The 22,033-nt window shown below is 55.5% G+C and overlaps 1 protein-coding gene across 5 annotated transcripts in view; it reads left to right on the top strand.

Annotated features, from left to right (window-relative positions):
* Positions 1-14,598, top strand: part of LOC116463354 (probable aminopeptidase NPEPL1) — a 63,484-nt gene extending 48,886 nt beyond the window's left edge. For all 5 annotated transcript variants that reach the window (XM_032146411.2, XM_032146420.2, XM_032146419.2 and 2 more), the window contains 6 exons: positions 5,889-5,966; positions 11,223-11,323; positions 12,164-12,287; positions 12,658-12,834; positions 13,301-13,411; positions 13,911-14,598. In XM_032146411.2, the coding sequence (XP_032002302.1) occupies positions 5,889-5,966; positions 11,223-11,323; positions 12,164-12,287; positions 12,658-12,834; positions 13,301-13,411; positions 13,911-14,069 (750 nt within the window). In that variant the 3' untranslated portion in view covers positions 14,070-14,598. The remainder of the gene's footprint in view (positions 1-5,888; positions 5,967-11,222; positions 11,324-12,163; positions 12,288-12,657; positions 12,835-13,300; positions 13,412-13,910) is intronic.
* The last annotated feature ends 7,435 nt before the right edge of the window (positions 14,599-22,033 follow it).

The following is a 22,033-nucleotide window of genomic DNA, read 5'->3' as shown; positions in this document are numbered from 1 at the left end:
AAGGTGAGATGTGGGGCTGGCTCTCCAGGGTGCCCTGGGGGTGGGGAGGGGAAGGTGAGATGTGGGGCTGGCTCTCCAGGGTGCCCTGGGGGTGGGGTGGGGTGGGGAGGGGAAGGTGAGGTGTGGGGCCAGCTCTCCAGGGTGCCCTGGAGGTGGGGAGGGGCCCAGTTTGGGTCCAGCCAGCCCTCTCAGAGGTGTCATGGGGTGGAGGCAGCAAGGTTTCTGGGGTTCTGGGTTGGGGTGGGTTCAGGGAGAGGCTGCAGGGCCGGTTCCCATGCTGAGGCAACAACTTCACGTGGCCCCCTGGGTTTCATGCCCACCCTTCAGAAGGGTCTGGAAACAAAAGCCTGGCCAGGGCCCGAGAGCAGCCCCGGAAATGACGGAAGGAGTGGCAAGCAGGGCCAGGGAGGCAGGGCTTGCTGCTTGGGGGCTTTGTCCGAAGAAGGGAAGGGCGAGGGGATGCCTGTGTCTCTGAGTCTGCCCATGGTCCCCAGCGAGAAAATGCTCAGAGTGGCCACACAAGACCCTCCAAAGGCACGTGACCCCCAAGAGCAAGGGGAATCTGCATACGGCACAGAAGCGAGTCACCCAGGAACATCCCTGTGAGGTGGCCCTAGACGCCTGTCCTGTGGTATGGCTTTCTGTCCTGCCATCCCAGGAGAACGGGTGCTTGTGGAACCCCCGCTGTGGCCGAGTCTGCCTGCCCCAGCAAGACCTGCCCTCCTCCGCGCCATCTCCATCCATTCATCCTACACACCGTGTGAGCAGCCTCTGTGCTCAGGCCTGGGCTGGGAAGGACAGGGAGGGGGCAGACTGGGAAGTACGTACCTCAGGAGGTCTGGAAGGAGCAGGGAGTGCATCCGCAGCAGACACTGCACACTAGCAGCCCGCAAGGCTCACAGAGGCCTGGCGTTTTTAAAATTTGAATTCGCTACCAGTATTTGAAACCAGGAAGGATTCTCATCAAAGTCTGGATTTCCGGCCTTTTGTGAACTCGGAAGGTCTGCCAGTGCTGGCGTTCTGTTCCCGCCTGGCAGCATTCCCTTGGAGCCAGTGGGCCTGCCCCTGGTGTCGCCCATTCTCCAGTTTGGTGTGCGGCAGGGCCTCGGCACTCGCTGCTGCCTTCCTGACACTGAGCCCTAGTGTCTGCTGCTGTTCAGGGAGGCGCTGGTGCAGCTCGCCACGCTCTCTAGCATGCCTAGTCTATTTCATACCTGGAGAGGATGAGCAGTTCCCATCCCTCCTCTAAACCACAAAACTGTTTAGAACTAAGCAGGAAATGACACTAATCATAAAAAGGGGGTTTTTTTTTTTTTTTAATAGAAAAAACATTCCTCCCTATGGGTCTCTTGGGGTACTAGATGGTGGAATGAATGTCTCTGGCTTTGGGTCTTAGCATCTACACATTTGACAATGGTTTCATTTAAATTGATCTTCTTTACTAATGTATGTTCAGTAGGCAGAGTTGTCAGCTGTCTTCACTCCTAGTTGGTCCAAGAATACTATCTGTTAATTTTGATTTTGAAGAGCTCCAATCATGTGAGGCAACAGATACATAGATACTTAGGAAAAGTCTTTAATACGGTATCATTTGGCAGAGATTCCTAAAAATCCCATTTCACAGTAAATTCCAGCAATCACAACACCCACCATGTGTTCAGTTCTTCAGGGTGGATTCTTGTGGCTTTCAGATGTCCGCGGAACAAAAACATTTTGGACACAGTAACTCCAAGTGTTCACATGGAATGAGGGAACTGAAGGAACGCAGGTTCCGCGTCTTCGTTTTGACCATCCCGTGCGCTCGTGTTTTATTTTGGGTCCTCTGTTTCGACACTGGGAGGTAGGAAATCATGGGCCCTGGAGGCCCCGACTGTGCCCAGAGCCAGCCCACAGGATCTGACCGTCAGAGCGATTCTCAGGAGTGTGGGTAGTAGATTCCACGAGTGTCAGGGCCAATTTTGTGTCGGGTCATTGTTAACGTCCATGTAATGTTACTTTCAGGATAAGTAACAAAGATATGCGAATTTGAAGCTTTTGTTTGTGTGATTAAAACGCAACCGTAGCCACAGCAATTTTTTAAACTTCAACAACAAACAGATTTTTGGAGGAGGAATATGTTATTGCTGACTTTGTTCAGAGATACCAGCACATGGTGGTAATGAGCAAGCTGACTTTTAGTTTATTATGATTCCTAAATTCGCCACAGATCGTGTGCCCCCTACTACCTGCACCTGGTACTGGCTGCTCCCACCCTCGCACCCACCCTCAATACCCACGGTCACCTTGGAAGCTGCTACATTCTGGCTGGTAGAGTCGTGGACCCTCTTCTCCTTAGATCAGATGCTTGTTTTTGATGTCGGCTTGTTGTGGACCAATGTGAGAAGATGAGCTACCTGGGAATTCATTCGTTTGCTTGTGGCACTAACTATAGTCACTTAGGGAAAATATCATCGCACCTGACTTCATCTCATGTGGCTGTGGGTACACCTGTGCAGTTAGTCAGCTCCTGGCCTGGAAATTAACACAAAGGAAAAACCTGACCACGTAGGCCTTCCCTAGAGGCCATAGCCGCACAGCCTCCAGGGAAGCTGTGGTCTGAGGGTGGCTGGTAGAACTGCCAGAGAGTAAGGCATTTTCCATGGCTCCAGATCACCTTCTGAAAATGAGACTATAGCCCCTGCCTATTCCCGGGGTCCAACTGGTCTGCAGACCCCATAATACAAGGAAGAGCTGGGTGTTCTGGCACCAGTGAAACAATACCTGGTTTTTCATTTTAAACCAGCCCATCTTCCCCGCTGCAGTTGGAACTGTTCTACGTGGATTTGGGATCAACCAGCAGGCCTTTCCTGAGCTATTACGGTGTGGAGTGGGCACTGAGGCTCAAGCCATTGATGGAAAGACCCCAATCCTGACCTGAAGGCGCTCACAATCTCACCCCAGGGGCCTGGTGTGAAACGCAAATGCAGCGGGCATTCTCCCCAGTGGCTTCCTCTAGAGCAAATGGTGCAGAAATGGTCACTCCTCAAAAAGTAAGCTGGGTGGAGCCAGCCCAGCTCCCAGTTTTGCAAGAAAAATCACGGCTCCATTTTCAAAGATTTCAAGGGCAGATCAAGATCAGCGCAGACTAGCAGGCCTCAAATGCATTACTGGAGACCCCTTTACACTCTTAACAAGTACCGACCCCAAAGAGGCTTTTTGTATAACAGTGATAGCTATTGATATTTACTCTACTGGAAATTAAAAGTGAGAAATTATAACATATGTATAATTCATTAAAAATAACATATAAATCCATTGCATGTTATAATATAATTTTATGAAGATAAGCATTTTCCCAAAATGAAAAAATAATTTACTGAGAGAGTAGCATTGTTGTACATTTTCACAAATCCTGTCAGTGTCTGGCTTAATAGAAGACAGCTAGGGACCTTGCGTCTACTTCCAATGTAGTCTATGGGAATATGTTGTTTCAGTTGAATTGTATCAAGAAAATCTGGCCTCACGCATTTTATAGTTGAAACAGGGACAAGGATTTTAGTACCTTTTTCAGCTAACTATGAACATTCTTTGCTATTACACCAAAACTCAACAAGTGGTAGCTTCTTAAAGGCTGGTTATAACATGGAATCTGAGGCCTCGCGAGTAGACTTTTGTGCTCCGTGGCAGTTAAATCCACTGTTCTCTCTCACTTTGAACATGTGGTTTTTGTAATATGAATGTTCACTTGAAAAATGTTGGTTCACAGAGTTCTGCAGAAATTCAAATTTTTGACACATTACATTATATAGTATCAAAAAATCACTTAATATCACCATCCATCTCATTAGAAAAGTCATTGAGTATGAAGTTGTCATGGTGATAGGAGAAAGTTTTTCAAAATTCTGATTTTTGCTTAAAAGCTGAAATGTATACCATTGGCAATAAATAATGTCAGCTGTTTCTGGAAGTAAGAGGCTCCTTTTCTGGGAAATATCTGCCAGATACCTAAATCCAATTAAATGCCATTTGTCTGTCAGTTTTTCTTTCAAGTAAAAATGGTGTCGTGGCCAAAGTGGCTCATGGAGCTCAGAACTCCCCCAGCAATCACAGCTGAGCTTCTGCTCTGACCGACCACTGCCCGTCAGCAACAGCGGGAGTGCATTATGAGTCACACGGAGTATGGAAAATGTATTGTACCCAAGGGTTGAGAGTTTTAAAAATTAATTTTACTGCTTCAGCAAGGAAATTCTAACGTGAAATTGTCATTGGTTCATTTTCCCAGAGGGCATGGAAATGAATACAGCGGCTCCCCGATCTCTTTGGGACTGTGGCCTGATACTCTAGCATGGGGTGCAAGTGTCAGCCCAGTGAAAAAGGCAGAGACCGTCTTAAATCACTGTTCTATAAAAACAGAAACAACATATGGGGGCTGGTGAAACTTTGCACAATCAATTGAGCTGTATTTGCAAGCCCAGTCCTGGCTCCACCTGCAATTGGGAAGGAGCTGGCAGCTGTGACGGGGGGAGACATGGTGTACAGTGAGCAGCCGTTTCCAGGCATTTCTGTGTGACCCATTTTGCACATGGTTTGATTCCAGATCGGAGGCCCTGTTTTTCCATTTAAACAATCCTGTGCTTTCTCACAGATTAGCTCAGAAGAGATGGCTTATTTTCAGTAGTACGAGATGGGTCATTTACACTCAGTTATAAAAGCAGCTCAGTTTACGTCTAAAAATACTTTGCACTAAAATTCAAGACTTGTGTAATAAGATAAGGGTTCAAAAATGATTCAGTAAATTTCATACCCAAACCTTTACCTCTGAGGACCTGCTGTTAATTTAAAATATGAACTTGTGAATTCTATTTGGGAACCTGTAAAATGTAAAAATGTGTAACACTCTGAACCAGCGTATAGAAAACAGTGTGGACACTGCGGGAGAAGGGTGGCCCCTCTTTAGACCCAGGTTAACCAGGAGGTGTGAACTATTAGCCAGGAGGTGTGAACTATTAGCCAGGAGGTGTGAACTAGCAGGAGGGCAGAGGTGGCCCCTTCTTCTGGCGGTAGACCTGGCAGTGATATGAAGGAGCGAGGGTGTCCTCACTGCTGGTGGTGTCAGTGGGGGTGGATGGATGTCAGTGGGGGTGGATGTGACTGAAGAGTTCACATCAACCCTCACCGTCGTTCAAGGCTGTGATGAGGGGCAGAGAATGCTGAGCCTAAGTCTCGTTAGGTGCTAAAGCCCTCTAAATGCCAGGGAGAGGAAGCTAGGCCCTGTTCTGGGGGGTGACAGGTGGCCAGGGCAGGTTTGCATTGCGGCAGCAGCCCCTCAGGCTTCCTCCCTGCCATAAGCACAGTAGGAATCTGCAATGGGTGCAGGAAGCACGCAAGCCCAGCCAGGTCCCCGAGGTGCTGGCCAGAGACCTCTAGCAAGCCCCAGCGGCGCCCTGGACCTCAGCTTCCTTCTCACACTGTGCGGAGGAGTGGAGAGAGAGTGGCCCTGCAGACAGACCCCCAGGTGGCGTGGCAGCCCGGGACTGAGGTCAGGGTGCCCGGCCTCAAAGCACGGGGTCCCTGTGGCAATGTCAGAGCCCGGCCACGGCGAATTCTGCAGCTCCAGGCATCTCCTCGGGTTCCCCCTCCATGCAGTTATTGTTTGATAACCCCAAAGTTCTGTCAAAACAAAAGGGAGCCTCACCATCTATGGCCATGACTCCCTGTTGCTTCTGGAGAACACCCCGCTTGGCCAATAGGAGGTTCATGAGTTCTGTGGGTGCCCAGGAGGCCTGGTGTGGGGGCTGCCCAGGCCTGAGAGCTGGGGAAGGTGGGGCCAGGTGGGGGTGGGGGGCTGCTGCTGCCAGGTCTGGACCTCACAGCTCACCTTTGTCCTGGTCCCTTTGTACCACCCGCAGACTACCATGCCGGGGATGAAGCGAGACTGTGGGGGCGCCGCGGCCGTCCTGGGGGCCTTCAGAGCCGCAATCAAGCAGGTGAGTGGGGCCATGCCCGCCCTCTGCAGGGGCATCCTGGGTGTGCCTCGTGGGTGCTCCCCTCTCCCCTGTCCGTCCCACCACAGGCCCCACCAAGGTCCTACCCGAATCTCCCCAGCGGGTGCCTGTCCCCACTCTGCCCCCAGGCTCTTCTGGGGCCCCCAGAGCTTCCCACCTTCATCAGAGCTGCTCTGGGAGGCCCTGAGGGCAAGGTGCAGCCATGTTCTCTGCTCAGGGCCTGCCTTGGCTCCAGAGCCCCATGAGCACTTGGCTCAATGAGGAAGCCTGGCCTAGACCTGCATGGCATGTGGCAGGCAGAAGCTCATGGCAGGGGCATGCGTTGTTCTGCGTATCCCTCCCGCAACCCTTCTTTGCAGCAGAGCTGCCTCTGGTGACTGGTCTCGCCAAGACATCACCTCCAACCCCCAGGCCCGGCCGGGCCCCCTTCCTCTCTTGCGTGGGCAGGCGCCCTGAAGCTTAGCCCTTGCTCAGTGGCAGTAATCACCCGGGGGGAGTGTGGGGGGTGGGGGTAACCTTGAGTGAGCTTCCCATGGAGCCCAGATGTCCCTTGGGCCATAAAAAATGCTTATTAAACAAATTAAGAGGCCAGCTCATGCTTGTAATCCCAGTACTTTGGGAGGCGGAGGCAGGAGGATGGCTTGAAAGCCAGAAATTCAAGACTACCCATAGCAACCTTGCAAGACCCCGTTTCTACAAAAAAAAAAATTTAAAAACTAGCTAGGCGTGGTGGCACGCATCTGTAGTCTCAGCCACTTGGGAGGCTGAGGTGGCGGAGGATCGATTGAGCCTGGGAGGTTGAGGCTGCAGTGAGCTAAGATCCCACTGCTGCACTGCAGCCTGGGAGACAGAGCCAGACCCTATCTAAAGAAACAGGCCAATGAAGAGTGTGCACTGACTCATCAGCTGAGGTTTTACCTCCCTAGCCTAGCTTTCTCAGGCTAGCAACCCAGTTCCTTGGGGTAAACTTGAAATGGAAAAACAAAAAGGCCTTGGCAAGTAGTTTCCAATTTGGAGGGTCCTGCTCTTGGCCGTGAGGGAGGAGGAGGAAGCCCAGGAAGAGGGAGCTCCTTCTGCCGGGGCTTCCCAGCTGGCCGTGCACATTCCAGACTGTGCGATGGGCTTCTGCTAACAGGGCTAGCCGGTGGGGACACTGAGGTGCGGGGGTGAGGTGGCCTGGGCAGGAGGGGCTGGCAGGCCCTCACCTGTGCTCTGCACAGGTTTGGAAATGGCCTCTTAGGGCTCACGGCTGTTTCTCTCATGCGGAGCACACAGCTGGGGCTGTACGCAGCCTGCAAGCCCCATGCCTCCATGAGCACCTGCCGTGGCCCGTCTGCTGCAGAGCCTGTCAAAAGAGGCTGGAGGAGGAGCGTGTGTCCTCTGTGCTCTACTCCTTCACTGGTTATAAACTACCAAGGGACACGGCCGGTACTCAAGGAGGGTCTTGACTGACCCAGCATCACAGGCCACGGGGCAGGGTGGCTCCGGGCTCCCACTACCTGGCCCTCCTCCTTGCCTCTGCCCAGGCCCCGTGGCTTTGGCAGATGGGCTCACCGGAAGAATGCTGAGGCGGACGGGCCCAGCTGTGCGGTGCTCGCTGGGCAGCTCTCTCTGAAGGGAGTAGCTGCTGCTCTCGGGTGGCACGGGGGCAGGTGTGGGCAAGTGGTTCTGGAGGAGCCGTGTGGCCAGCCCTCTGTGGCCGTCTTTGCCGTTCACCCCTGGTTATTCCTCCAACAGAGGGTCTGTCCTGCCTCTGGGACAGGCTGGCCGGGAATGTCCCAGCAGGAAGACTCTTCTGAGCTTGAACTCCGTTCCCAGGAAGCCACTTGACAATGATCACACATTCATCAGGCAGCAGCCGTGAGTGTTCTCAGCACTCCTCCACCTCTAGAGGTGCGCGGCCTGTGATTTGAGGGGTGCTGAGGACACCCCACCCCTACTCTAAACAAAGATCCCCCTCCCACAAGAGCCCCAGCCTGGAGGCTCCACTGTGAACTCGAATGTCCTGCTTGGCCTTCACATATCCTTGTTAGCCTCTTAGAAAGGAATATGCCTCTGTCTGAGCCACAGAATCAATCCTCAGGGTAATGAATTTACCCAGAGAATAAAATCAGCATCCACGTGTCCACACTGGTAGGAACAGATCACTGAATGAATAAGTGAATGGGGGAGAACCATTTCTCACACTGAATCCCAGTTTCAGGCTGCAGAGGTAGTGATGGAAACAGGAAGTCATCACCCCACAGCCAGGCCTCATTCCAGGTGAGAGTGGCCCACAGTGCTGGAACTGGAGCATGAGAGTGGGATGGGAACAGGACAGTAAAATGGTCTCAGAGTGCCTCTGGTAGCTTTATAGTGGTTACACTCACGACCCAGCCTAACCAGGTGTCCCAGGGCATGTCACCAGGGCAGGGACAGAGCCACCTGACATTGCCTCCGGAGGCAGTGTGCAGGGAAGGACACAGCATTTCTGCAGGATTCCCGCCAAAAATGCATGGCCTGCCTGTAGTCATGAGGACACGTCAGACAAACCCAGCACTGAAAGTACCAAGGCCACAAAAGACAAAGCCAGACTGTGTAGTCGCCCAGATTAAGGAGAGCAAGCAGGCCGGGCATGATGTGTGAGCCTGATCCTATCTGGACGTCTGAGGAGTGCATGGAATCCGGATGGTCCCAAGAGATGATGGTCCTGTCTTGGTGATTACTACCCCCTGCTGCCCATTGTCCATGGCTGGACAAGATGCTGACATTGGCAGAATCTGGGTGAAGGATGTTGAGGAATTGTTTGTGGCTGTTTCTTTTTTTTTTTTTCTGAGATGGTGTCTTGCTCTGTTGCCCAGGCTGGTGTGCAGTGGTGTGATCTCGGCTCACTGCACCCTCTGCTTCCCAGGTTTAAGTGATTCTCCTGCCTCAGCCTCCAGAGTAGCTGAGATTACAGGCATGTGCCACCACACTTGGCTAATTTTTGTATTTTTAGTAGAGACAAGTTTTCACCATGTTGGCCAGGCTGGTCTCAAACTCCTGACCTCAAGTAATCCACCCACCTCAGCCTCCCAAAGTGCTGGGATTACTGGCATGAGCCACTACTCCCGGCTGTTTGTGACTATTTCTGCAATTTTTTCATAAGTTTGAAATTATTTCACAATGAAATGTTCTGAACTTTTTAAAAAGAGGATGTGCCATTCAAAGATGGAAGGGTACGCCAGGAGCTCGGTGGCCCTGGGCTCTGGAGGGGTTAGCGACCCTCCAAGCCTGGCACCAAAAAAAAGCCCCTGCCCCACTTACCTATCCAAAACCCTTGGCTGCCCTGGGGGACCAGGCCCAAGCCCTGGTGTAGCACTGGAGACGCTTCCCACGCTGTCCCTGAAGCACTCACAGTCCAGCCCCATCTTTGGCCACCCTCTTCTGTTAGACCAGCAAGTCCCAACTGTGCCAGGGAACACCCAGGGAGTGTGTGAACATTGACAGCTCCAGGGCTTACCTCCAGCTCTGCTGAGTCCTGGATTTTTTCAGTCGCTCCTGGTGATTGGAGAACCCCCAGACTGGCCGTGAGGGCCGCAAGGGCAGGGCAGTGCCTGCGTGTCTCTGTGTCACGTCATCCAGCCGTGCAGACCTCAGCACTGTTTGCCCCAGGACTGCAGCTCGCTCATCTTCTAAGCCAGCACTTCTCAAGTGGAGTCCCCATGTTGTTAGTAATGTGGGTTCTCAGCTCCGCCCCAGACCTGCTGGATCAGAAATTAGGGGCAGGGCCCAGCCTTCAGGGGGTAGCAGCCCTCCCTGGGAGGCTGAAAACATCCATTTGGGAATCCTCCTCCTCCCCCCTCCTCCTCCCCCTCCTCCCCTCCTCCCCCTCCTCCCCCTCCCCCTCCTCCTCCTCTCCCCCACCCCAGCAGGCCACAGATCCAGAACCCTGCTTTCTGGGAGGACTTCAGGGCTCCCCTCCTTTGTTGGTGGAGCTCATCTCTGTGGCGTCCGTGGCCTGGAGCCCCATGGCCTCATCCTGTGACCTCAGGGTCATGCTGTCATTTATTCATTTGTTCCCAAATACCCACTTCTCCCTCGAATGACTGCAGGAGGCCTCAGCACAGGGACAGGCTGTGGTCACTGTTCACACAGATGGAATGTCAGTGCTGGGGTATCTGGGGAGGAGCTCCGAGAGGAGGAGGCCGAGGGTCCTGAAGCCCCTGCCCCATGTCCCTGACACAGGCTGGGCTGTGAGAGTGGCAGCGGGGGACTCGGGGCCCTTGTGGAGCTGACAGGTGGCCCCGAGATCATCACCCTGAGGCTGGTGGGGTTCTTTCCCCTGTGCTGCGTGGGGGTGCGGGGCCATCTGTGAGGCTCAAGGACTGAGCGGGGGCCCAGGGAGGTCTCAGGGACTCGCAGCTGCCCTGCCGAGCACCACTGCTGCGGCTCCTGCCACTGGCCACTCCTTGCCCTGCTGGCTGCCCCTGCCCCACCATCCCAAGCGTTTGCCTTTGGTGAGGACTCTGTGCCCGTGGTGGAAGAGTCAGCTGTTCCAGGAGATGAGAAAGACGCTGGAGCCTATAGGGCTGTGTGTCAGCGCCCTCAAGGCATGCTGCATGCTAGGAGGATGTATTCTGGTTGAAGATTTGTCTCTGGGAGCAGAGGAAGAGCAGGGACAGGGGTCTGGGAGCTCTACTCCATTTGACATTGCTGCCCGGGCATGGCCCGCTTGGGGGTCAGGGGGCACCCTTACAGCCTGTGCGGGGCAGGAACTGCCACCATCTGTTGGCCACACGTTTCTCAGTGAACAAATGACTTTCGTTTTTGGCATCAGAAAGCTATAACTTCACACCTAAACTTCCACAAGGCTGAGCTCTTCCTGCCCCGTGTGTGTGTGTGTGTGTGTGTGTGTGTGTGTGTGTATTGAGGGGACGCGGCTGCTGGCCACCTTCCGTCGGCACAGGTTGGCGAGGCTTCATGACTGCCCAGCCCATGCAGTCCAGGAGTCCCACAGCCCAGCCCGTGCCCAGGTTCATCTACTGCGGCGGGTGGGCTCTGCCAGGGGAGGCTAGGAAACCCCAGCGGTGAACCTTGGCCTTGGGATCTGCCAGGACTGTGCCCGGGATGGCAGGGAGGGCGAGCTCTGGTCCCTGCAACTTGGAGCCATCTGTGTCTCTCTCCTGTTGTCTGTGGGTCTGAGAGCCCCCACCTCGTCCTCCCCCCTCCCCAAACCTATGACCTACAACTGGAGCCTCTGCCCACTTCTCCCTCCAGGGTTTCAAAGACAACCTCCACGCTGTGTTCTGCTTGGCTGAGAACTCGGTGGGGCCCAACGCGACCAGGCCAGATGACATCCACCTGCTGTACTCAGGGAAGTACGTCTGGCCCTCCTGCTCCTTCCTGCCCACTGTTGGAACTTGCGACCCTTCCCGGCCTGCAATGCCAGCTCACTCCAGGCATATTGGGAGGGCACCCAGTGTTGGGGTCCCCTGGGCAGCAGGCTCCTTGCTTCCTAGAGTGCTGGGGAGCTTTGGTAGCAGGCGCACCTCACGTTGAGGGGCCTATGGCACCTGGATGAGGTGCTAGGCTCCCTTGCAGTGCCTGGCCCAGGAGCTCATGGTCTACCCTGCATTACCAGGACAGGCCTTTCCACAATTTAGGCCTGAAACCTTTGGGTGTGTGAAGCTCTGACCCCCAGATTCCCTGGTCGGGGACACCTCCTGCATCTCCCCCTTGAGATTGACCCTGGAAAGTCAAAGCTGAGCTGGCAGCTGAGGAGCAAGTGGCTCCAGAATTCAGAAGAGAAGAACCCTCTCCCCATCCCCAAGAGCTGGTGCCTGAGTGGGCGCCTCCCCGCATCTCCTGCTCTTCCTCCTCAACTGCTGGGTGCCAGGCACAGTGTGCTGAAGGCCAACCCGGCCGGTTCATGCCACCCACTTTACAGATGAAGAAACTGAGGCATGGGGGAGCCAAATGGCTGGTCCCTGGCTCTCAAGAGCAGCGGGGCAGGGATGTCACCTGGAAGCCCTTTGCTCCAGGCACTGCATTGCTGTAGGGACTGGGGGCATCCCGGCCTTCCCAGTGGGGGAATGTGTTGGGGTTCGGGGAGCCACAGGGATGGGCAGCTCCAAATGGGGTCTTCCCAGTTTCAAAGGGGCTCACGCCAGTGTCCCAGGAAATCCCGTCCCTGAGTGGGGATCTCTGCCATGCCCCAGGACGGTGGAAATCAACAACACGGATGCCGAGGGCAGGCTGGTGCTGGCAGATGGCGTGTCCTATGCTTGCAAGGACCTGGGGGCCGACATCATCCTGGACATGGCCACCCTGACCGGGGCTCAGGTGAGTGCTCCCTGGATCCACCCCTTAGCTGTGGTCCCAGGGAACCCCACCCCCCCTCTTGACCTTGAGGTGGGGAAGGCAGTGGGTGGGGGCTGCCATCAGGAAGTTTTCATAACTGGGCACAAGGAGGCAGGAGGAGCTGCCCGTCGAGCTTGGTGTGGGCAGTGCCGAGGCCCAGGCTGGACGCAGAGCTGGGAACCACCTCCTGTGTGCTTCATGGCCATGGTCCTTTCTGCCTGTGCATTTTTTTTCTCAACCGTCTCTCTTCTGGCTCCCTCATTTCTCTGTTTGCCTCTCGGTCCCTCTTTTGTCTTGGGTGTTTCTCTCCTGCTGTCCTGTCCACACGCTTCCTGGGTTCCTGCCTGCCCAGGGCATTGCCACAGGGAAGTACCACGCCGCGGTGCTCACCAACAGCGCTGAGTGGGAGGCCGCCTGCGTGAAGGCGGGCAGGAAGTGTGGGGACCTGGTGCACCCGTTGGTCTACTGCCCTGAGCTGCACTTCAGCGAGTTCACCTCAGCCGTGGCTGACATGAAGAACTCAGTGGCGGTAGGTTTGGAGCCTAGAGCCTGGAGCCTGCCACGTGGGTGGAGCCAGGCAGGCAGAGCCCTGCCTTCAGGGTGCTGGTGCACCTAGGGAGCTGGGGCCCCCCAGAAACAGCCACAGTGCAGACGAGGGCTTGAGAGGCAGGCGTCAGGGCACAGGAGTCATCCTAGACAGCATGGGCCACTCTCTGGCTTCCCTGACACACAGCCAGGGGTTTCTCCCCTAGTCTTGGGTCTGGCTCAGTTGCCCCATCAGGCCCTTTGCTGGCCTCCCTGTTGGCCTATGGTGGGGCAGACTCCTCGGCTCATGGTCAAGGCCCTCCCAGCCCAGCTTCAGCTGCCTCCCCACACTGGCTCCCTCCCAGCACCCCAGACTCCTTGCAGACAGCAACAGCGAGAGGCGATGGGGCAGGGTGGAGAGGGCCTGGCCGGCGCAACCCACAGGCAGTGTGTCCTCCTGGCCTCCCTAGGACCGAGACAACAGCCCCAGCTCCTGTGCTGGCCTCTTCATCGCCTCACACATCGGCTTCGACTGGCCCGGAGTCTGGGTCCACCTGGACATTGCTGCACCGGTGCATGCCGTGAGTGTCCCCGCTCCCCACCGGCCCGGGCTGCTCCCGCCCTCTTGTCCAAACAGAGTGCCCCTCTGGCTCTGGAGCTGCTGGCAGAGCTCATCAGAAACTTCTGTGTCTGTGACCCAGCCTCCAGCCCACTGTCCCCCCCTCCAAGTCTCATCCTCCCTGCGAACAGAGTGGCTGCTGTGTGGACCCTTCCCCAGCCAGCCTGTCCTCCAGAAGGGATCCTGGGCCATCTGTCTCACCCATCCCCACCCTGGGGAGCTCCCGGGGTGGAGGCAGAGCACACAGGGCCTTGCCCACTGCCTGTGCCTGGCCTGCTGGCCCTGAATGTGTCCAGCCAGCAGCACGGAAGGCCCTGGGCTCCGGCTGGTGCTCAGGAGCTCCTTCCTGAGAAAGGGACTGTGGGGCACGTGGAGGGGACCCAGGAGGTGAGGGGTCCCCAGGAACCCCTCCTGTGCTGCAGCCCCACACCCAGAGTCTGTGTCCTGCCCTTTGCTTGCAGGGTGAGCGAGCCACAGGCTTCGGTGTGGCCCTCCTGCTGGCGCTCTTCGGCCGTGCCTCTGAGGACCCTCTGCTGAACCTGGTGTCCCCGCTGGGCTGTGAGGTGGATGTCGAGGAGGGGGACATGGGGAGGGACTCCAAGAGACGCAGGCTTGTGTGAGCCTCCTGCCTCGGCCCTGACAAACGGGGATCTTTTACCTCACTTTGCACTGATTAATTTTAAGCAATTGAAAGATTGCCCTTCAGATGGGTTTTGGTTTGTCTTTCTGGTCGTCAGCGTGGTGGTGGAAACAGTTGAAGTTTTAGGAGACAGCTTAGGGTTTGGTGCGGGCCACAGGGAGGGGACCGGGAAGCGCTGGGGCTTGTTTCTGTTTGTTGCTTACAGGACTGAGAGCTTCTACAAACTGCTACCCCTGGGGCCTTCTGCACCCCAGGGTGAGGCCTCCTGCCTGCCTGGTGCCCTGTCCCAGCCCCAGGTCCTGTGCAGGGCACCCGTGTGGCTGACAGCCAGGCTCTTACTCCAGCCAGGGCTGCCAGTGCATCCAGCCAGCCCAGCCCTGTGAAAGATGGAGCTGACTTGCTGCAGGGGACCCGATTTACAGGGCAAGAGAAGTCACACTCTGGCCTCTCAGAATTCACTTGAGGTTCAATTAAATACAGTCACACCATCCCCTCACCTGGCCTCGTTCTTCCTCCTCCCCCTCCATTTTAGAACCGGGTCCTGGAGCCCATCTAGGGACTTTGGTGCAGGGCTGCCTCCTGCTTCTCCCAGACCGGCTCTGGCTTTGAGCCCCAGCTGGTCAACCCAGTGTTGATGACAGGAGCCCAGGACCTGGGGAGGAGGATAGGGGGCCGCTGGGCCTAGGCCTGGCCTTCCTGACCATTTTGAATTTCTGGGTGCACACAGCACAGACTCCAGGTGGAAGTGCTGTGGGCTCCTGAACTCTCTACAGCCCGGCAGCCTGCACGGAGGCTGTTCTGTCTCTCGAGGGTCCTGGAGCCTGTGCTGTGCGAGGTCGACTGTGCTTCCGCGCCCCTGGGCACTGTCCTAGGTGATAAAGAGCACGGCCCCGAAGCCAATTCGGGTTTCCCGGGAGCCCTGCCAGGATTCAGGGAACCCCTGAACCTGGGCTCCAGGAAAAGCAGGTGAGGCGGGTCCAAGGCACCCAGAAGCCAGCCTCCCACTGGCTTGGGTGACAGTGTGGGCCAGGACCTTGTCCCTGCCATACATCCCCTTTGCTGTCAGTCGCAGCAGGGCTGCCTGGGGCCCCCCAGGAAGGGATTGGGTCCGAGGCCCCCACAGGGAAGGGGACAGTGCCCACCTCTCTTCAGCTAGGGCTGAGGGTGAGGACCTGGCTGCAGATCTGTGGGACACGTGGCCCTAGGCTGTGTCCTGAGCCCCTGGCCACCCCACCCCAAGGGTCCCCAGACTCCATGTGCCCCCACAGCCCTGGAAATCAAGGTGACTCTTTCTGGGCCTGATCCCAAGCAAATATTTATTAACTGCCTGCTGCGTACACAGCCCTGGCTGGGCCTGAAAAGGCAAGAACTGGCTCCAAGGTCCTGGCCCCGTCTGAGGAAACTGTCGCCCAACACAATGACAGCAATTGTGGGCAGCAGCCGGGGAGAAGGAGCTGGAGCTCCCGAGCAGGGGCGGCCGCAGCCAGGGTTGGGAGCCTTCACGGGTCATTAGCTTGCTTAATGGTGCTGCAATAGGCCCCACTTGCCGGCCTCCCCTGAGACACCCAGAAGAGGCAGAGGTCACGAGGTGGTCTGGCTCCTTCTCCAGGGCAGCTGGCACCGTCTGCCCCCCCTACCAGGGGTGCGCCCGCATGGCCACAGGATGCAGGGTCAGGGAGCAGGGGAGGAACTGAGTCTCCCTTGTGCAGGCACAAAGGCGGCCTCAGGACCAGGGACCCAGCTGGGCACCAGCTGCTGGCTGGCCTGGCCTGCCTGCCGGTGTTGGGGGGCCCACGGGGGTGAGCCAGAGGCCTGGCTTTCCCCGGGGCCAAAGGGCTCTAGGAGGCAACGGCTGCTTCCCCAGGCCCTGCCAGAGCCCTGGCAACAGGGTCATGGGGCGGCTGGCGGTGCTGGGGGGCAGGTGGGTGCTCTGGGTCCACTTGATCATGGTTTCCGGGGAGCAGTGCAGGAAGACGAGCTTGGTGCAGAGCCCCCACAGGCAAGCTAGTGCACAGCCCCAAGGAAGCGCTCCCAGATGAACTTGGCCGAGAGCATCACCACGGCCACGCGGAGCCCAGCGATGCTGGGGAAAGTAGGCGGGGCTAGGACCCCACCCACACCCCCTCCCTGGAATCCCAGGGCCCACCTGGGTGATGTTATCCCAGAGACAGGGACAAGAGATGAGAGGATGGAAATGTCTCTTTGGGAAAAAGGCTGCAGGAGCTGGAGGTGATGAGCAGAGCAGGTGAAGGAAAGGGAGGCCCCCTCCTCTCTCCATGTTAGAGAAGGGAGCCCTAGATCTGGCCACCAGCGGCCTGTGCCCACCTGGGGCTGAGGGCACACAGGGCTGCACATACACACTCAAGGCCACTGTGAGAACAGGTGAGCAGGGCCAGAGGGCTGTGGAAAGCCCGGCTGAAGGCTGCACCTCCAGGCTGAAGAGAGCTTTACCAGCATCCACCAGGAAGCCTGGGCTCTGGGGCTGTGTCATTGTAGATGACCATTTCCAGGTCGTGGCCACAGCCCCGGTTCTGGTCACAGCTGGGCCACCAATCCTCCTGCGCCACCCACCACTTAGCCACCGGGCCGTCTTCAGGGCATCGGCCGGCCTCAGCTGCTGCAGCCAGACCCTGGCGTTGCGGAAGAAGGCCGGCCAGTCCACATCCTGCAGCCTACAAGGGTGCGCTGTGTGAGAGGGGTGCAGGCCCCGGCCTGGGAGGGCACCCCGATGCAGGCCCCCAGAACTGACGGAAAATTGTCTCCCCAGAGGTCAGGTCTTTGTCAGCAAAGGTGGGAAACCAGGGGAGCGGCGGCACCAGGCCCCAGAGACATTTGAAATGACCTCAGAAGACCTAGGGCCACTCAGGGTGACCACATCAGGGAGCTGCCTCTGACAGGTTGTGATGGATGTTTAAGGAAGGGATCGATGGTCACCTGACTCTCAGGAGTGCAGGAGAGGCCACTGAGATCCATTCAGAAGGGACTGGCTGTTGGTCCCTGTGGACTTGGCCTCTGGCTGGTGGTGAGGAGGAAGAGTTCTCGCCACTCATCCTCTGGCCCCTGCTGCCCAAGGAAGCAGACTCCTGTGAGCTGAGTTCCGGGAAGTCCATCTCCAGCAGGAACTGCAGGCCAAGGGCACATCTCTGTGATCGTGTGTCACCATGGCGGTGCGTGCGTGCATGCGTGTGCACTGGTCTGTGGCCTGTGGTGCGTGAGTTCCACTGGGACCCACGTGAGGTGAAGGGTCTCCCACCTCCCCTCCCATTAGGACCCTCCCTGTGCCACACAGACACCCATCTGTGCCTTCCCCTTCTGTGCCACCAGAAATGGAAGAGATAGACACTTAAAAGAAGGAACTCAAATGGAATGAAATTGTTTCTATTGGGGAATGCTCATTCAATCATCTTAGAAAATCCCACCCCACCTCCCGCTGCAGATTAATTACTCTAAGTGCAACTCCAATTGGGCTGGTGACCCCCCAGGAAACCTCTGAAGCTGTCCCAGGCTGTTCCCAACATGGGACCTCCAACTCTGGCACACCAGGACCCGAGGCCCCTGACAGGCTCCTCGTTCCTGCCTCGCTCAAGGCTCAGGTCCCCCACCTGGAATACCCCCTCCCACCAGCATCTCCTGCCTCGCTCCCGCTGCCAGGTCCCCGAAAGCTCTTGTTCATGAGCTCGCCTGCCGTCCACAGCCCCCACCAGAACCCGAGTGGCTGTGGAATTCGCTGCCCTGATTCTCTGCCCAGAGCCTTGGTCCAGACTGTGTTCCCTGGCGAATTAGTGTTCAGCATTTTTGTTTGTTTGTTTGTTCTTTAACAAAAGGTTGTTTTGGTTTGAGATTCAGCAAAAACACACACTGCATTCAGCTTCCTCTCCATTCAGGATTCAGTAAATTGGTTGTTTTCCCGTCTGCTTCGAGTCCTTGCCTCAAATGAGCCTTCAACAAGATAATGCATTTAAAAGCCCTTGGAAAAGTACCAGGCCCCGCGCACATGTACAGCCCAGGCCCCGCGCACATGGACGGCCCAGGCCCCGCGCACATGGACGGCATTGTCATCGTGCAGCTCTCGGAGGCAAGGCCGGCAGCACACAAAGCTCCCACCGCACCCACACTAGGCTCAGCTTCTAGGGAACATTGGCCCAGGCGGAGGTCCTTCCCCACGGCCTCACAAATAGGGCTCAGGAGGGGTGGGGCTGCCTTCATGCAACCCTACTGCTAGGCTGGTCCCCAAAGCCCAGACCTGTGCCCCTCCCCATGGCCTGGGCTTGTTTTCTTCCCTTGCACAGGGCCAAGGGGACAAGGATGCAGCGGATGAGATGCTAACACACCCTCAGGGAGGTGACAGTCCTTCCTAACATCCAACCAATGGGCCATCTTTGCTTTCGGTGCCTGCTGGAGTCCCGAGGGCTTTGGGGATCAGTCCAGGGAGCATTCTGCAGTCAGGAAAACAACACTGAAAACCAAAACCCACAATTACAAAGCGTAGAAGCCTGGTTTACGTTCACCGATGGCACAGTTAGAACCCACGGCAGGCTCCAGCTGAAACGATCTGTTCCCATTGGCTGCATAAGAAACTCAGTGATGTCATGGACCCCTTCGCCTCCCTTAAATCAGTTTAGCAGTAACCAGGGCAGTTACCCCAACTTCACAACCGTGAGTTCTTTTGAGGGCCTGAGACCCCCTTTCTCCTAATGAGTTGGATAAGTTTCTGTGGCATCCATGACCCAGCTTGTTCCAGTGCATGAAGGCCCAAAGCCAGCTTCCTTGTCCAATAATATTTGCTAAGCACTACTGGCATGCAATCCCTGAAAAGCACATCCCTCCTGCAGGTGTGTCTTCCCAGCCTGCAAGTGGAACGGCTTCCGGAAGGAGGAGCCGGCATGGCCCTGCAGGAGGCTGGGGGAGGGCTGTGCCCCTGGCACCCACAGGGGCGGGGGTGGCTGAGGATTCCCCTCCATCGGAATGTTATTAGCCATTACCAGAAGAGCTAATGCGTCATAAGCAATTTACCACATGCAAGGCAGCCCCTGGGAGGTGCTGTTATCTTCCCCCCATTCCAGAAGGTGCAGAAGCCCCAGGTCACACAGGTCGTTTGTGAAAGGGAAGGGGGCATCCAAACCCAGATGGCCCAGCAGATTCATGTATGCTGGCTGATGAAGGTGGGAGGGAGGGAGGGAAGTGAATAAATACATGGCCGGACAGAGACATACAGCCAGGCCCAAAGGACTCATTACTGTTGAATACCCCAGGACTCATTACTGTTGAATACCCCAGGCCTCGGTCTCCTCATCTGTCAAATGGATGGGCCTTGCAAAACAAAAACCTTCATGACTTTGGATTTGTCAGTGATTTCTTGGCTATGACACCAAAGGCACAGGCAACAAAAGAAAAAATAGACAAATTGGACTTCATGCAAATTAAGAAATTTTGCACATCAGAAGACAGTATTCTCAGAGTAAAAAGGCAACCCACACAATGGGGAAAACATTTACAAATCATGTACCTGATAAGGCATTGATATTCAGAATATATAAACTCCTAAAGTGCAACAACAATAAAAGAATCTGATTCAAAAACACTCAAAGGACTTCCATAGATAAAAAAGTACACAAATGGCTCATAAGCACAGGAAAAGATGCTCAGCATCACCGTCATTCGAAAACAGAAATTAAAACCCCGGTGAGAAACCACCTTGCACTCATTAGGAGGGCCACTATCACAAAAACAGAAAATAACAGGTGTTGGTAAAAATGTAGGGGAATCACAACCCTGGCGCACAGTCGGTGGGAATGGAAAATGGGTCAGGTGCTGTGAAAAACAGTATGGCGGTTCCTCAAAAGATTACAAATAGAATGACCACATGATGCAGCAACTCCACTTCGGGGTATATACCCCAAAGAATTGAAAGCAGGGCCTCGAAGAGATATTTGCACACTCAGGTTCACAGAAGCATTATTCACAATCGCTCAAATGTGGATGCAACCCAAATATCCATCAGTGGATGAACGAGGAATAATCAAATGTCACAAATACAAGGTGTGGATGTTCAGCCTTAAAAACGAAGTTCTGACACAGGCTACACTGTGGATGAACCTTGAGGAATTATGCGAAGTCAAATAAGCCAGTCACAAAAACACAAATACTGTAGGATTCCACTTTTACGAGGTAAGTTAGAGCACTCAAAATCATAGAGACAGAAAGTAGGAGGGTGGTTGCCAGGAGCTGAAGGGAGGAGGGAATGAGGAGTTAGTGTTGAACGGGGATACAGTTTCCATTTTACGAGATGAAAGGGGTTGTGGAGATGATGGTGGTGCGGGTTGTACATTATGAATGCACTTAATGCCACTTGACTATACATTCAAAAATGGGCAAGATGGCAGATTTTATGTTATGTGTACTTTACCACAATAAAAAGCTAATACATTTTAAAAATATAGATGGGCCCTGGACTCCTCTGGGCACCTGTGCCCCAGGAGGCAGGATGGCTCCATGTGCCATGCCCAGGTCAGCAGAACTGGGCTCAAATCCCGACCCTGCCACTTTTGTAGCTTTGAGTCCTGGCATCAGTCAGCCAGATTCTTCACCTGTGCGAGGGGGACATATGTCCATGAAAGTGCCGTGTAAATGGGCAAAAGACGACTCCTTTGGTCACATGGTAAACCCCACCCTGCAACAGTTGTGCTTGGCAGAAAACCCTCTGTGCCAGGGCACTGCTGGAGCAAGGAGGGGCTCCTACAGGCTCTCTTGGGTGTGTGTGAGCATGCAGGCCAGTGGGTCTCGAGTTTCCTTATCCATGTAGTACACCACGTGCTCGCCGGCTGCTTCCACATTCATGACCAGAGACTCATTCCTGAATTGGGGAAGGAAAAGCCAAGTGCAGATTCGGAGAAACAAAGGTAGCCCCAGATGCTCGGGCCCAGCTTCCTTCCCCATCCCAGTCTGCACCCTGCACCCTCTGCCCTCTCAGCTCTGCTTCCTCCATCCAATCCTCACTTGGCCCTGAAAATTCCAGACAGAATAGACACACGTGGCTCCTGCCCACTCCTGTGCAAACTCGTGGGCCCCGGAAGGAAGACATGGTATCTTCCTACGGCTGGGAGATGGCGCAGTCCCATTTCCTCCCCATGCTATAAATAAACAACTCACAGACAGCAGTTCTAGGCAGAGGGAATGGTGTCAGGGAACACTGCAGGGCCCCACCTCCCCTCCGTGTGTAGTTTTGTATTCACTCATTCATTCAGTGAACATTCATTGTGCTCCTGCTCTGTGTCAGGTGCTGAGAGACGAAGTTGAGGAAGATGGCCCCTGCCCTCCCAGGGTTCACAGTCCCGCCAGGAGGACAGGTGCTCATCACAGTATTGCCCAGAGAAATACACCACAAACTGGGATGACGGCCGTGAAGTACGGGCAGGTGGTGTGACGAGGACATTTTAAAGGGAGGCCTGTCTTTGCTTGGGGAGGGGACCAGGTAGGGAACGCCTCCCTGGAGGTATAGATATCTGAGCTGAGAGCGCAAGGATGTGAGTACTCCATGGTGCAGAAGATGGGAGAAATCAGTTCCAGCACAGGGTGCAGCATGTGCAAAGGCCCGGGGCTGGAGTGGGCTGTGACAAGTTCCAGAAATGCAAAGGAGGCCACTGCTGCTGAAAAGGAGAGGGGGGCATAGGGATGAGGGAGTGAGATGGGGTGGGAGAGGTGGACACAGGCCTTGCAGGTCACGAGAGAGTGCTGTGTGAATATGACCATTTCCCTGAGGACACCCCAGTCCTCAGCACGGTGGAATTCCCACGGGGTGGCTGGAATTCCCACAGACAGCCACAGGCTTACTGGCTTGAGAGTGAGGGAGTAGAATTTGGGCTGTCAGAGCCCAGGAAAGTTCCAGGGATGGGGGGAAGTGAGAATGTCCTGCAAGGCAAGAGACAGAGCCCCTTGAAGCTTGGT

This window comes from Hylobates moloch, unplaced genomic scaffold, assembly GCF_009828535.3.
Source record: "Hylobates moloch isolate HMO894 unplaced genomic scaffold, HMol_V3 SCAFFOLD_34, whole genome shotgun sequence".
NCBI lineage: Eukaryota > Metazoa > Chordata > Mammalia > Primates > Hylobatidae > Hylobates > Hylobates moloch.
The sequence above is the reverse complement of the archived record's forward strand: the minus strand, read 5'-3'. Positions and strand labels throughout refer to the sequence as shown.